The 15,423-nt window shown below is 38.6% G+C and overlaps 1 protein-coding gene across 3 annotated transcripts in view; it reads right to left on the reverse strand.

The window, feature by feature from the left end:
- Positions 1-15,423, reverse strand: part of Zbtb11 (zinc finger and BTB domain containing 11) — a 28,698-nt gene that overhangs the window by 7,837 nt on the left and 5,438 nt on the right. For all 3 annotated transcript variants that reach the window (XR_003484815.2, XM_027412506.2, XM_027412507.2), the window contains exons 2-7: positions 14,572-14,807; positions 12,270-12,501; positions 5,521-6,362; positions 4,782-4,958; positions 1,054-1,299; positions 139-283 (exon numbers count right to left, since the gene is read on the reverse strand). Coding sequence is in view for 2 of the 3 variants with exons in the window: in XM_027412506.2 (XP_027268307.1) it covers positions 139-283; positions 1,054-1,299; positions 4,782-4,958; positions 5,521-6,362; positions 12,270-12,501; positions 14,572-14,807 (1,878 nt within the window). In the remaining variant the exon portion in view is untranslated. The remainder of the gene's footprint in view (positions 1-138; positions 284-1,053; positions 1,300-4,781; positions 4,959-5,520; positions 6,363-12,269; positions 12,502-14,571; positions 14,808-15,423) is intronic.

Below are 15,423 nucleotides of genomic sequence, written 5' to 3' on the forward strand. Positions count from 1 at the left end.
AATTCATCATTCTCCTGCCTCATGGTCCCAAGTGCTGAGAATACAATGTTCTGATACAATTAAAGTATAACCAATCAACATAATACTAAGTTAAAAAGATAAATTATAACCATGTCAATAGTTTTTATATAAAATTACCTGTGTGAATACTCATATGTTCCTGAAGACTCCGTTTGGTAACAAATGACTTGACACACAGTTCACACTGGAACTGCTTTTGTGATTGATGGAGACTTTGATGCAATTTTAGACCATGCTTATAGATGAAAGTTTTTCCACAGACCTAACACAGAAATGTTTAAGGCAACAAAAAAAAAAAATTTTTTTTTAGGTTGTATTACCAAAAAAACTCTAGTATTACTGTAAGTAGAAATTTTAAATAATTAAGCTATAATTTATTAAGTTAAAGTTAGCAAAATGACAATCTCAAAAATGAAGCCACAAATACCAAAGATCTTAGCTAGTTGACTCCCTCCCTTTCTTTCTTTTCTTCCTTCCTTCCTTCCTTCCTTCCTTCCTTTCTGGTTTTTTGAGACAAAGTTTCTCTGTGTAGCTTTGGAGCCTATCCTGGCACTTACTCTGGAGACCAGGCTGGCCTCGAACTCACAGAGATCTGCCTGCCTCTGCCTCCCAAGTGCTGGGATTAAAGGCATGAGCCACCAACACCAGGCAGAGCTTTGGTTTTTACTTACCCTCAATCCTCAGCAACAGCAAAAAGATAGCTTAGGAAGGAATTTTTCTAACCAATATTTGCTTATGGCATGCATTCTTTTTCACTAAAAAGGTAATTTCTACTAAAGGCTAAGGGATGATTAGGGTGATAAACAGCTATTCCCATGCAGTAGGTACACTGGACACCAAAATATTTCAAATTATAACTTCAAATTAAAGACTACAACAGAGACTCAACATTTAATGCAGGCAACAAATCAAAGATAAACTTCCCTAACAGCTTACAAGAGTAAAGATGATTTCAGAGAATACATATCAACCCATATCACACTACAGCTAATTTCTGGCCTTCTATAAATAGTGAAATAAACAGGTCTTTACCTGGCAGGCATGTGGCTTTACACCTGTGTGCTTTAGCATATGTATTCGGAGAGAGTATAATTTAGGTAATGTCCTTCCACATATAGAGCATATAAATTCTCTTTTGGTTCTTCCCTTCTCAGATGATGCTCCTGATGCCTCATTAGATGTGGAATTGGATGAAGATGAAGTGGGTGCATCTTTTCTCGTATGTCGAATAAGGTGTGCTCGTAATGAGGCACTATACTGAAACTGTTTTTTACATAGCTAAAAAAGAAAAATGAAAGTTCTTCCTATATAAAATATTAAGTGAAAATTTACATTTCAATTTTTCAATTCTGGTTATAATTGTATAAATAAATAAATGTACAGTTTAAAAGTTAATACACATGGAACTGGGGAGATTTCTCAGAGGGTTAAGCACTTGCCACAAGTCTGATGTTGTGTGGAACACAGTCACCTACACACGCACACATACAAAAGACAGCCTTAGGCCATGAGACTCTGTCTTTTTGCTTTTAATTTTTTTAAGATTTATATATATATATATATATATATATATATATAATATATATATATATATATAATGTCCTGCCTGCATGTATGTATGTATGCACACCAGAAGAGGGCACCAGATCTCATAACACATGATTGTGAGCCACCATGTGGTTGCTGGGAATTGAACTCAGGACCACTGGAAGAGCAGCCAGTTCTCTTAACCTCTGAGCCATCTCTCCAGCCCCAAGACTCTGTCTTAAAAAATTAAATAAAAATAAAAAATAAAAAGCACTAGGTACCAGATTATAAAATGAAAAGGGTATGACTCTGGAGAAAATTAAGTCTTTAAGAGGGCATAATCAGAGTAGGCTTGAGTTGGGTCTTGAAGGAATAGTAGAGTTATTCCTTAAGATAGAGGGCTTGCCTAATCTGTGTTAGGTCCTAGGTTTGATTCCTGGCACAACCACCAAGAGATTACACCAGAACACACATTAAAAAGTATTATCAATATATTATTACCAACAGTTTAGGTGGAAATGAAATGGAACTGGAAAAAGTAGAAAAGTTAAAACTATAACAGTTTTCAGATTTTATGTTATAATTGCTAGGGTTCAGGAAAGTGCTTATGTGCTCATAAACTGAGGATATATATGCCTACCATATTAAAATTTTTATTTAAAAAGTCTCCTGTATTGGCCTCCAGAATTAACTCTTGATTTTTATTTTCTAACACCAAGTAGAATACATATACAACTTCATCCTCTCCATTACTGATTTCCATCATCTTATTTTAATAACATAATATATCATAGTAGATATACCTAGTTCATAGAAGAGCAGTTTTGTTTTGTTTGAGTCAGGTTCTCTCTCTGTAGCTCATTCTGCTAGAACTTACCTTGAAGTCTAGGTTGGCCTTAAAACTCCTGACTCTCCTCCTGCCTCAGACTCTGAATGCTGGAATTATAGAGCCACTATACTTGGGTAATGGTTATCAATGCTATCAAACATGGGCTACATGATTACCCTGATCCTTTTACTTTTTATTTTCTGTTTTGCTTATGTCTCTTTATAGTTTCTTCTTATCCAATATGTTCTAAGCACAACCTTTTTGGTGTGTGTGTGTGTGTGTGTGTGTGTGTGTGTGTGTGTGTGTGTGTGTGTGTGTGTGTGTGTGTGTGTGTGTGTTTGAGACAAGGTCTCTCTGTGTAACCCTGGCTTTCCTCAAATTCACAAAAACCCATCTGCTGCTGTTTCTGAATGATGCTGCTCTAGATTTAACTTTTTAAGATAAAAACATCTGGCTCTCTCCCCACCCTGCCCTTTCTATCCATGCTCTAGAAATAGTATTTAGAAATTTCAAAACAAGCCGGGCAGTGGTGGTGCATGCCTTTAATACCAGCACTTGGGAGGCAGAAACAGGCAAATCTCTGTGAGTTTGAGCCAGCCTGGTCTACAGAGTAATTGCCAGCCATGACAGGCTCCACCGCTATACAGAGAAACCCTGTCTTGAAAAAAAACAAAATCTAATTTTCCCTCCTATTTTCTAATTTATCCTTTTGCTCTATTTTTAGTAAAGGACATGTTTAGTATAGGAGAAAAGTGTGAACATTTTTTAAAATTTTTATATTTATGTGAGGAGTGTCTATATGTATGTATGAATAGCACATGCATGCCTAGTGCCTGAAGAAGTTAGAAGAGAGTCAGATCCCCTGGAGCTGTAGTTATGAATGGTTATTAGCTACCATGTGAGTGATGGGAACCAAACCTGAGTCATCTGTAAGAGCAACAAATTTCTTGAGGGCTGAACCCTCTCTCTTGCCCCTGTAAATATTTTTAACATGCACTGGTTGACTCTGTGGGTCTATCAATATGGAGGGCTTGATTGTATCTGGTTGTTACATAAATGTTATATAAATCATATTTGGTGGACTTTGTTTCTTTTTTGAGAAAGGATCTCATTTATATATAATCAAGGTTTTCTTTTGAACTCACAATCTTCCTACCTCAGCCTCCTATATGACATGATTACAAGAGTACAACACCACTCCTTGCTTGTGAGAAGTTTTCGATTCCTCAACCTTTGTTGGAATCTTTTGCCCTAAGATCTATGATACTTCTTTGTATTTCAGAGTATGACATTAAAAAAACTAATTAGATAGAAAACAAAACAAAAACCACCTGCCAGTGTGTAGTATACACCTAGCATGTTCCAGGCCCTGGATGCCAGTCAACAAGGGAGAGGAAGACACACTCAAGTGGAGGAGGAAATTTTAGTTGGTACTAAAATTGCTAGTCTGAGGTTCTGGCTAGCAATATCATTAGGTCTTTTGTTATTGACCTTCAGATTTCTCTGTTTGCAGAAAAACATTTTGTTTTAACATTAAGGGTTTGAGACCTAACATCATGGGACTTGAGTAAAGAAAGAACTTGAAAGATTTCAATATTCATAAGTAAACTTTTCCTTTTTATGGTTTGGGATAGACATCTACCATCACTGTACGTGTCCTCTCCAGGGCATGCATGCATATATATATATATATGAAATGGAAGGGAGATTCCTGGCCAAAGGATAGTTATGTAATTAATCCTAATCTCAAAATAATCAGTAACATCAATTCTTGGGACTTGTTGGTTCTTTAAGACAAATGTGATTTATTCTGTTTTCTCTATTGGAAATCTGGTTCAAAATCACTTTATACATTTATTAGCAGACAGAATTTAGTTGCCTAGGTCTCCTCTTCTGCTACCTTACCTCTCTATGGTTTTTGTTTTGTTTTTAGATTAATCTTTATGTGAGTGTTTTTGTCTGCATGTATATATATGCATTAAACATGTACCTATGGATGGTTGTGAGCCACCATGAGGGTGCTAGGAACCACAAGAATAACAAATGTTTTTAACTGTTAAGCCATCTCTCTGGTCCCAGGCTTACTGTTTGTAAGAACAAATCTTTTCAATGTCCTCTTCCTGAATATTTAGGTGGGGCAAATAAACAACAAAAATCAGAATCGTTTAGCAATGTAAGAAGGGGTTGGGGGTGTGGTCAGCATGCCTGTTATCATAGTACTTGAAAGCCCAAGTTAGGAGGATTGCCTCAAATTGGTGGCTAGCCTGGGCTGCAATGGAAGAGTTCATCTAATAACAAAAAAAAAAAAAAAAAAAAAAAAAATGTAGGAATAACAGAGTAGTCAGTAAGATGGATCCCATTTATGAATGTAGGGTCATTTTCAGTCAGCTTTCCAGGTACTCACCGGACATTTGTAATCTCTAGCTCTTTCATGTTTCAATGTATGCATTATAAAGGCATACCGTCTTTGAAAAATCATTCCACACTCCCCACATTTATGAGATGTTTCTTCAGGGTTCTCCTTAGCATCCCTTTTGGGTTGTTTCATCTTTTTCCCCCTTTGAACTAATTTCTGGGCCACCTAAAAGAGACACAAAACACAGTCTAAGAAAATCACTCATTATCTTCTCTTTTTTGAGACATATAGTTTTACTTGTAATCCCAGGATGGCAGGTATCATGTAGCCTAGATTTGCCTCAAACTCACAGTAATCCTCTTGCCTCACATGTAACACCATGTCCAACTTCAGTATAATTTTTATTATTTATTTATTTTTAGAAGATTTTATTTATGTATTATGTATACAACATTCTGCTTCCATGTATATCTGCACACCAGAAGAGGGCACCAGATCTCATAACGGATGGTTCTAAGCCACCATGTGGTTGCTGTGAATTGAACTCAGGACCTCTGGAAGAGCAGCCAGTGCTCTTAACCTCTGAGCCATCTCTCCAGCCCCAGCATAATTTTTAAAGTCATGGATCATGTTATATATTTGTAATGCAATACTTTAAGCAGTAAACTGCTTCCCCGCACACCCCCTCCCTGCACATCCCCCCTCCTGTAATTGTTATTGTAGGTATGAGTTCATTACTAGAATACCCTCAAGCTAAAATGACAAAGCAACCTATTTAATATCATACCTGTTGAACTGCCGACTTAGAAATGGCTTTCCGCTTCTGTAACTTTTTCTCCATGCCTTTGTGTAGTCTAATGTAGCCACCTTCATTAACAGATCGCTGCCTAAGCCTACTTCTGTAAGTATCATCTTCTGGGCCTGAGTCTGTCTTTTCTGTGGCTTCAATTAGAGTTTCCTGCTCTTTTAAAGGTTGGTCAGGGCTCTGACTATGATCTGGGAAGTCTTTGGCACCGATGTCCTCAGGCAATGTGTTATTTCCCATATCACTGTCCTCTTGAGAAATACTGATTACATTCTCTTTTGAAATATTAGGATGAACATTAGCAACTGGGCCATCTTCTCCGATGATTGCAGTCTCTATCTCTGTTTGATTGGTATTTGTTGCTAAGCTAGCAGTTTCCATTTCAGAATGGGGATCAGTTATACACTCTACAGGGGACACACTAGCTTCAGCCTCTGGAGAAACTGGAGCCACAGGTTGCTGTGCTGGCTCCCCATTCTGTTCTGTTTCTGGCAATTCTCCATTCACCAGCAGTACAATTTCACAATGCCCAAGCTCACTTGACAAAGTTGTGGTTGCTTCATTCCTAGTCACTGTTGGTTCTGTAGTTCCATTGTGTGCTGGTAAGTCCTGAGTAGCTGCGACCGTTTGTACTTCACCTTTCTTATACACTGTGAGTTGCTTTTCTTCCATTAGTTTATGTACACTTTCACAGATTTCTAAAACTTCTGACATAAAAAGATGGCGAGCTAAGACAGCTACATCAGCCATGCTACAAAAGTCAAAACTTAGTACAGAGGTATAGGCAAATTCCAGCAAAGGAAGGAAGCTTGATTTACAAAAGCCTGTGTGAAACAAGAAAAAGCAAGGAACAAAAAAATTCAATCACCACAAAACTACTTTCTAAGAATAATATAGATTTGTGACAAGAGAAGAATATAGTGAAAAGCCAACTGTTACCATTATTCTACAATTAGTTACCATTGGATTTTCTCTAAGTTCTGGTTGTTATTACACAACCTTGACTAACACATCCATGAGCTGAGTCTCTAAACCACTATAAAGAAGAAAATGATAACAGACTTACTACCTCAAGAGTTGTTATAAGGCAGCCATTTTCAAACTGTACTCCTTAGAACCCTGGGGGTTCCTCAATTCCCTTCAAGAAACAGTTGCTGGAGAATAGAGGGTAAAAAAGGGGAGGGGGTAGGAAAGTGAATAGACAGGGACCAACCAACCTGTCCCCTTACCTCTCTTCACTTATTATAGATAGCTATATTTTCTAATAATAGTAGTCCATATAAAAATTTAATTGAACAAAGTATTCTACATGTGCACATTAAAAACAAAGATTTGGAGCCAGTGAGATGATTCAGCGGCAAAGGAACTTGGTAACTTGAGGTCAATCCCTAGAACCCACATGGTGAAAGAGAGAACCAATTTCTACAAGTTGTCTCCAGATCTATCCAACTGTGCCTTGCCTGGCACACAAGTGTCCGAACACCTATGCCCACACATCAACACCATACTAAATAAATGTATTAAAAACCTAAATTTGGGGAGCTGGAGAGATGGCTGAGAGGTTAAGAGCATTGGCTGCTCTTTCAAAGGACCTGAGTTCAATTCCCAGCAACAGCATGGTGGCTCACAACCATTTGTAATGAGATCTGGAGCCCTCTTCTGGTGTGCAAGGACATATGCAGGCAGAACACTACATAATAAATACATGTTTTTGAGTTTTTTTTGTTTTTTTTTGTTTTTTGAGACAGGGTTTCTGTGTAGCTTTGGAGCACATCCTGGCACTCGCTCTGGGGACCAGGCTGGCCTCGAACTCACAGAGATCTGCCTGCCTCTGCCTCCCGAGTGCTGGGATTATAGGTGTGCGCCCAGCCATAAATGTTTAAAAAAACAAAACAAAACAAAACAACAACAACAAAAAACAACTAAATTTTGGGCCTGGTGGTGGTGGTGGTGGTGGTGGTGGTGGTGCAGCATGCCTTTAATCCCAGCACTTGGGAGGCAGAGGCAGGCGGATCTCTGTGAGTTCAAGACCAGCCTGGTCTACAAGAACTAGTTCCAGGACAGCCTCCAAAGCCACAGAGAAACCCTGCCTCGAAACCCCACCCCCCAAAAAACCCTTAAATTTTGAGCTCATGGATGTAGATATAGCTCAATTGCTAGAATTTTTGACTAACAGGAAACGGTGGGTTTGATCTCCTTAACACATAAAACCAGCTGTGGTGTATCCCTGTAATCCTAGCATTCAGAAATTGAAGTAGATCAAAGTTCAAGGTCATCTCTTGGGTTATAGAAGGTTCAAGGCCATCCTGGGATACATAAAACCTAATTCAAAAAATAACATCTTACTCCTTTAGTCCCAGCATTCAAGAGAAAGGATCTCTGTGAATTCAAGGCCAGCCTGGTCTACAAAGCTAAACAGAGAAACCCTGCCTCTAAAAATAAAAACAAACAAACAAAAAAATAGGGCTAGAGAAATGGCTCAGCAGTAAAGAGCACTGACTGTTCTTCCAGGTTCAATTCCGAGCACTCATGACAGCTCACAGCTGTCTGTTACTCTAGTTCCAGAGGATCTGATCTCTTCACCCCAATGCACATAAATAAAGGTTAAATAAATTATTAAAAACAAACAAACAAACAAAAACACCAAGTGTTTTCTAGCATGTCTACATTTTTCTCTTTTTGTACAACAGCATATCCTCTGAAAACATAGATACCTTATGGAGATAAACTGATAAGACAGATACATGGAGACAAAGAAAATGTTTTTACCCAAAGTATATAAAATATGGGGCTTTTATATACATGGACAGAGGACAGACAAGTCAATAAATCATATACTAACAATAATGTATTTTGATCTTCTACCAAATGTCTTTTAATTTCTAAGTTCAAAGATCTAAAAGGGAAGGGGGTAATTTAGTCATAAAAATTTCCCACGGAAGAAATTCCAAATGACTAAGTATCTAAATAAGTGATGTGTTTAAGGTATGCTAAAGAAAGTAAGAAATTAAGGGGTGATGATGGCACACGCCTTTAATCCCCAGCACTTGGGAGACAAAGGCAGTGTCTCACTCAGTGAGCAGTGAGTTCAAGGCCAGTTTAGTCTGTCTACATAGTGAGTTCCAGGACATACAGGGATACAGAGAAACCCTGTTTCAAACAAAAACAAAAAGAAAGTAAATCCACTCAGATTCCTTCTCTTAAGAGGTTTTTACCTTTAGCTTGTTTACACACACATATTTACACCTACAGAACATTTTAATCAAAATCAAATAGAACTATTAGGGCCAGTTAGCAGGCCAGAAGCAACCTAGTTGGGGGATGGGATGGGTGGAGAGTCTGATGGTGGCAACTGCCTATAATCCCAGAAAGCACTGGGTTGGGGGGGGGGGTGAGTTTGAGGCTAGCTTGGTCTACAGAGTGAGTTCCAGGACAGCCAGAGCTGTTACAGAAAAACCCTGTATCAAAAAACAAAACAACTCAAATACAAAGGTAGTGAGGACTTCTAAATCCACAAAATAAACAAAATTCAGCCTTGCAGCTCCCTGGAGGAGTGGGGTGAGGGGCACTTTTCAAAAGGTAAGCTAGTTAAGAGATGGGCAGCCTGATCTCAGGACACACTCCAGCAGAGTCAGCAGCAACAGAGAAAAGAATTATTCCACGTCACTGTGAATTACTCAGAAGGCAGCAGCTGGGCACCACCTTGACAGAGAACCTATTTTTTTATTTTGTTTTGTTTTTCGAACAGGGTTTCTCCATGTAGCCTTGGCTAGAATTCACTCTGTAGACCAGGCTGGCCTGGAACTCAGAGAGAGAGATCCACCTGCCTTTGCCTCACAGGAATCCTGAGATCAAAGAGAGACAGGCAGATCTCTATGGGTTCAATGTCAGCCTGGTCTACATAGTGAGTTCCAGGATGGGCAGAGCTACACAGTAAGACCATGCCTACAAAACAAAACAAAAACCAAAAAAGAGGGAAAAAAATTCTCAACATTATGTTGTAAACTGAACACATTAAGGGACCAAGTGTAGACAAATATATCTTTGATCCCAGCATTCAGGAGGCAGAGGCAAGCAAATCTCTATGAATCTGAGGCTAGCTTGGGCTACACAGTAAGTTCCAGGACAGCCAGAACTACACAGTAAGACACTGCCCCCCCCATTCCACCCCCACCCCAGACAAAGCACACATTAATACCTCATGAGCCACTGGTTTCATTCTAGGGACTCAAGACTGATTCATCAGATGCAAAAAAATAAAGCATAATACTTCACATAGACCTAAGAATAGAAGCAACTTGAGAGCAGGGCATAGTAGCCTGTGCCCTTAATCCTAGTGCACAATGAATGTGAATCTCTGTGAATTAAGGTCAGTAAGGTCAGCAAAGCAAGTTTCAGACCAAAGAGCTTTACAGGCATACCTTGTCTGAGAAAGAAAGAAGGTAAGAAAGAAAGAAAGGAAGGAAGGAAGGAAGGAAGGAAGGAAGGAAGGAAAGAAGGAAGGAAGAAATTAACCAAGCACATTATAATCTCAGTTGACAGCAGGAGTATCTTCAACAAAGTTCAACATACCTTCATGATAAAAGCCTCGAATAAACTAGGAATGAAAGCAACATACCTCAACATAATAAAGGTTATCTATCTACAACAAACTTACAGCCAACATCATACAAAAGGGAGACTATCTAGAAGGAGACTAGAGACTGGTGTCCACTCCCATTCTTTCTGAATACTGCTTGAAATCTTAGAACAAACAATAAAGCAAGAAGGGAAAAAATAAAAATTAGAAAGGGGAGGAAAAAGAAATGAATTAAAAAATTTAAAAAGGGGGGGGGAGAACTATCCTCATTTGCAAATGACAGAATTCTATATTAAAAGACTGCAGGGCCTGAAGACATGACTCAGTGGCTAAGGGCACTGACTGCTCTTCCAGAGGACCTGGGTTCAGTTCCCAACAACCACATATTGGCTCATAGCTGTTTATAACTCTAGTTCCAGAGGACCCAACACTCTCACCCAGTCATACAGGAGGCAAACACCAATGCACATAAAAAAAAAAGAAAAAAGAAAACTCTAAAAACACTGGAGACTCTTAGAATAAGCACTTTCAGAAAAGCAGCAGGACTGATGGACAGACACACTAAAGTCAGTGGGTTTCTATATACCAATGACAAATCTGCCAAGAAATTAGAAGGAAAAACCTCTCTAATCAACATTTTCCAAGCAAAACAAAAACAAAAACTAGACCTCTACAATTAAAACTTCAAGACAGTGAAGGGGGAAAAAACTGAAGACACTATTAACAGAAAGGTTCTATCCTGTTCCTGTTCATAGCCTGGCAGAACTAATACTGTAAAAATAGTTGTTAACCAAAAGCAGTACAAGATTTGACACAATCACAATGACATTCTTTATAGAACTAGAAAGACATCCTAAATGCATACAGAAACACACAACACCTCATAATAACCAAAGGTATACTAAGCAGGAAGAACAATGCTACAGGTATCATAAAACCTGATCTAAAATGTTATATATAACAAAAAACAATAACAAAAAAGCAAGGTTCTGGCATAAAAACAGACTCTTGCAACCTCAATGCTGTTTGGTAGAGTTGGGGGTTTGGGGGAGTATGGGAACAGGCAGATCCCCGAAATACACCAACCTGGTCCAAATGATGAGCTTCAGGTTTAGTGACAGACTGTGAGACTTGGCCTCAAAAAATAAAGGTGGAAAGATATAGAGAAAAGACACCTAATGCAGACCACTATACACTTATATACACTAACAAGTACATTCACCACACACACAAAATTATAATCACATACAAGTATAATACATAAAATCCCATATTCCACAATACAAGATATTAAGTAGGCAATTTTAAAGTATTGTTTTTTACTCACTACTAAGTTGCAGATTTCTGTTTCATTCCAATCCCAGAAATAACTCTACTACAATGCCCAGACTTAAGAGGCAATGCTAAGAAATCACTCCAGTGGTGGTGCATGCCTTTAATCCCAGCACTCGGGAGGCAGAGGCATGCGGATCTCTGTGAGTTTGAAACCAGCCTGGTCTACAAGAGCTAGTCCCAGGACAGCCTCCAAAGCCACAGAGAAACCCTGTCTTGAAAAAAAAAAAAAAAGAAAGAAAAGAAAAGAAAAGAAATCATAGCCTAGCTAGGCAATGATGCTGCACACCTTCAAACCCAGCACTCGGTAGGCAGAAGGAGGTGGATCTCAAGGCCAGCCTGGTCTACAGAGTGAGTTCTAGGACAGCCAGGGATACACAGAGAAACTCTTATCTTGAAAAACCAAAAACTAACAAAAAAAAAAAAAAAAAAGGAAAGAAAGGGAGGGAAGGGGAAGGGACATGACAGTCTTTCTGCCAAGCATGGTTGTGCACACCTTGAATGTCAGTGCTTGGGAGGCAAAGGGAGACAGATTTCTTAGTTTGGAGGCCAGCCTGGTATACAGAGTGAGTTTGAGGACAGCCAGGACTACATAGAAAAACCTGGGGGTGGGGGTTAATGACACAACCCCATAAAAACAAAAAATAACAGCCTTTCCACAATAATCCACAATTTAAAGCCTTGCTTTAAAAGGATCTTTTCCACTGAGAAATCAGACCTACACTTTGACATACATTCTGTTTGTGTGGAAGACACATATATATTTGCCTTCTAGTATATACTTATTAATAAACAGCAAAGGGTATTAGAAAAATCTTACCAGAAAGATCCACGACTGCTTCATGACTAGAAACAGCTCCCTTCTCAATAAAAAGATCTCGAAAATATTCACTGTTTGCTGACAGGACAGACTTATGAGCTTTGTACTCTTCTCCTTCAATTAACAAGGTAACGTCACAGAACTGGTTGGAAAGTCTCTGTTCATTTAGCTGTTTCAAAACTGCCTGGCAATGTTTTGGAGAAGAACGTTTAACCACTCCTTTGGTGTCAACCTGTCAAAACATGTTTGAGATTAAGAGGTGTATTATACATTACCTATATATACCCTTAACAAAAATCCATTACTTTTTTTTTCAAAGATTTTATTTATTATGTATACAACATTCTGCTTCCATGTACATCTGCACACCAGAAGAGGACACTAGATCTCATTGGTTGTGAGCCACCATGTGGTTGCTGGGAATTGAACTCAGGACTTCTGGAAGAGCAGTTGGTGCTCTTAACCTCTGAGCCATCTCTCCAACCTCAAAAATCCATTACTTTTTAACAGGAAAACAATTTGTTATCTATATACTTAGATAAAATATATTACTATTTTCTACCTTTTTAGAAGACAGGGTGTCTCTATGTAGTTTTGGCTAACTTAGAATGCACTATATAGACCAAGTTGGCCTAAACTCACAGAGCTCCTCTTCCAGCTTCTGCCTTCCAAGTGCTGGGATTAAAGGCATGTACCGCCACACCCAACTACACTGTTTTACTTGATGCTAGCAAGAATCTATCCTACTTTTTGTTGCCTCTTCTTTCTGATAAAAAATGTGATGATGTACCCGGCAGTAGTTTCACATGCCTTTAATCCCAGCACTCAAGAGGCAGAGGAAGGTGGATCTCTTCAGTTTCAGGCCAGTCTGGTCTACAGAGCTAGTTAGTCTAGGACAGGCTCCAAAGCTACAGAGAAACGGGGGGGGGGGGGGGGGGGGGGGGGGAGTGATGATGTATGAAACTGATTTAGCCTAAAACAAAACAAATGAACAAGTAAGCAAACACAGCCAAAAATCTAGCCACAAATTAAGGCATAGTGGCAGGAGGATTTCTGTGAGTTCTGGGCCATCCTACTTTACACAGAAAGTTCGAGTACTACCAGGGATACAACAAAGAGACCCTGTCTCCAAAAAAAAAAACTAGCAAGGAAGACAGAGATGTAGCTCAGTTGGTAGAGTAGTTCCCAACATGTATGAAGGCCTAGATTTGATCCCTGCACCCCATAAACCACAATCTGTGGAACATGTCTGAAATGCCAACACTGAAGGCAGGAGTATCACAACTTCAAGATCATCCTTACCTATGTAACTATTTCAAGGCCAGCCTTGACTACAAGAGACTTTGTCTCAAAAATACCAAACAAGCAGAAATCTTAGAGTAATTTGCTATGCAACCCACAGCTTAATTCATAAAACTATTCCATAAACATGTGCCAGTGTATCATTACAAAAAGAGTTACAACCAGGATACCAATTAAGAACAAATAGGATACCACATTAATTGTGAAGAATTAGGTCCAACGAAGAGTAACCGCTAGGTACACTTAGTTCATATAACATAGTAGGCAATTAACATGTCTTAAATAAGCTTTATTTTAGACCAGTGGGTCTCAACCCCTTTGGGAGTCAAAAAACCCTTTCACAGGGGTTGCATCACCGGATATCCTGCAGATCCAATACTTATAAAACAACTCATAACAATAGTAAAATTATACTTATGGAGTAGCAACAGAAACAATTTTATGTTGGGGGGTCACCACGATATGAAGAAGTGTATTAAAGGGTTGCAACATTTGAAGGTTGAGAATTGCTGCTTTAGACAAATACATCCCCTTCAGCACTCATAGTCAAACAATGTTGGAACCATTGAACCACAAGAAACCTTTTAAGGCTTAAAGTTAGATAGAAAACACACCTACACTGGGTGTTGATGGCACACGCCTTTAATCCCAGCACTCAGGAGGCAGAGGCAGGCAGATCTCTGTGAGTTCGAGGCCACCCTGGTCTTCAGAGCAAGTGCCAGGATAGGCTCCAAAGCTACACAGAGAAACCCTGCCTCAAAAAAACCAACAAAAAAAAAGGGGGGGGGGGCTGGAGAGATGGCTCAGAGGTTAAGAGCACTGACTACTCTTCCAGAGGTCCTGAGTTCAATTCCCAGCAACCACAAGGTGGCTCACAACCATCCATGATGAGATCTGGTGCCCTCTTCTGGTGTGCAGATATACATGGAAGCAGAATATTGTATACACAATAAATAAATTCTTTAAAAAAAAAAAAGAAAAGAAAAGAAAACACACTTACAAATACAAGTTCATGTTTAGACACTGGCTTCTTTTTTGAAGACTTGGAGGCTGTGGTTGGAGGTGAAGTGAAGTTGCTCAGGTCATCCTCTGATTCATTACTTTCTTCTCCAGATTCAAGGTCCAATCCCAATTCTTCCAACATTTCTGAAGCATCTGATATGGGACGGGAGCGATCAAGCTTCTCCTGGCACTTGCTACACTGCTTTATATAGTCTTTAACTTGCTTTAGTATACCTTCAGTGAAACAAAACAAAACCAACAACAAAATTAACATCAAATTTAAGTGTTCCTACTTGAAAGTTGAAGAATGTTATCATTTTATGTATGCATAATTTATGTTAGGATGCATATATGCAAGCACACTCACATACATAAAGAATGCATAATAAATTTTTTAGAATGTAAAATATATTATCTCAAAAATATAAGTATATGAATTATGAGTTGTTTCTACATTGAGACAGATTTTTTTTCTTATTATCAAGTATTCAGTTTCCCCTAGCATGAGATTATATATCCCTGCCTATTTCTTTGTGCATTACAAGGCATTCATGCAAAAGAATTATTATATTTTGTACAATGATGTTTCTGTCACCTCTGGACCAAATATATGACAATGCTACTGTAATATAGCTCACACAATCTACATTCATAAAAATACATTCTATGTTTACAAAACCACAAAATCACCTAATACATTCCTCAGTATCTATAATATATCCCTGTTTTTAAATACACAAAACCAATACCCAACTGTCTTGACCTATACAAATAGTTAAAATGGCTCAAGCCACAATAAGAAGTAATTTTTCCAAATTATTTTAAAAATTGCCAATATACCTCATGCAGA

Source organism: Cricetulus griseus, chromosome 4, assembly GCF_003668045.3.
Source record: "Cricetulus griseus strain 17A/GY chromosome 4, alternate assembly CriGri-PICRH-1.0, whole genome shotgun sequence".
Taxonomy (NCBI): domain Eukaryota; kingdom Metazoa; phylum Chordata; class Mammalia; order Rodentia; family Cricetidae; genus Cricetulus; species Cricetulus griseus.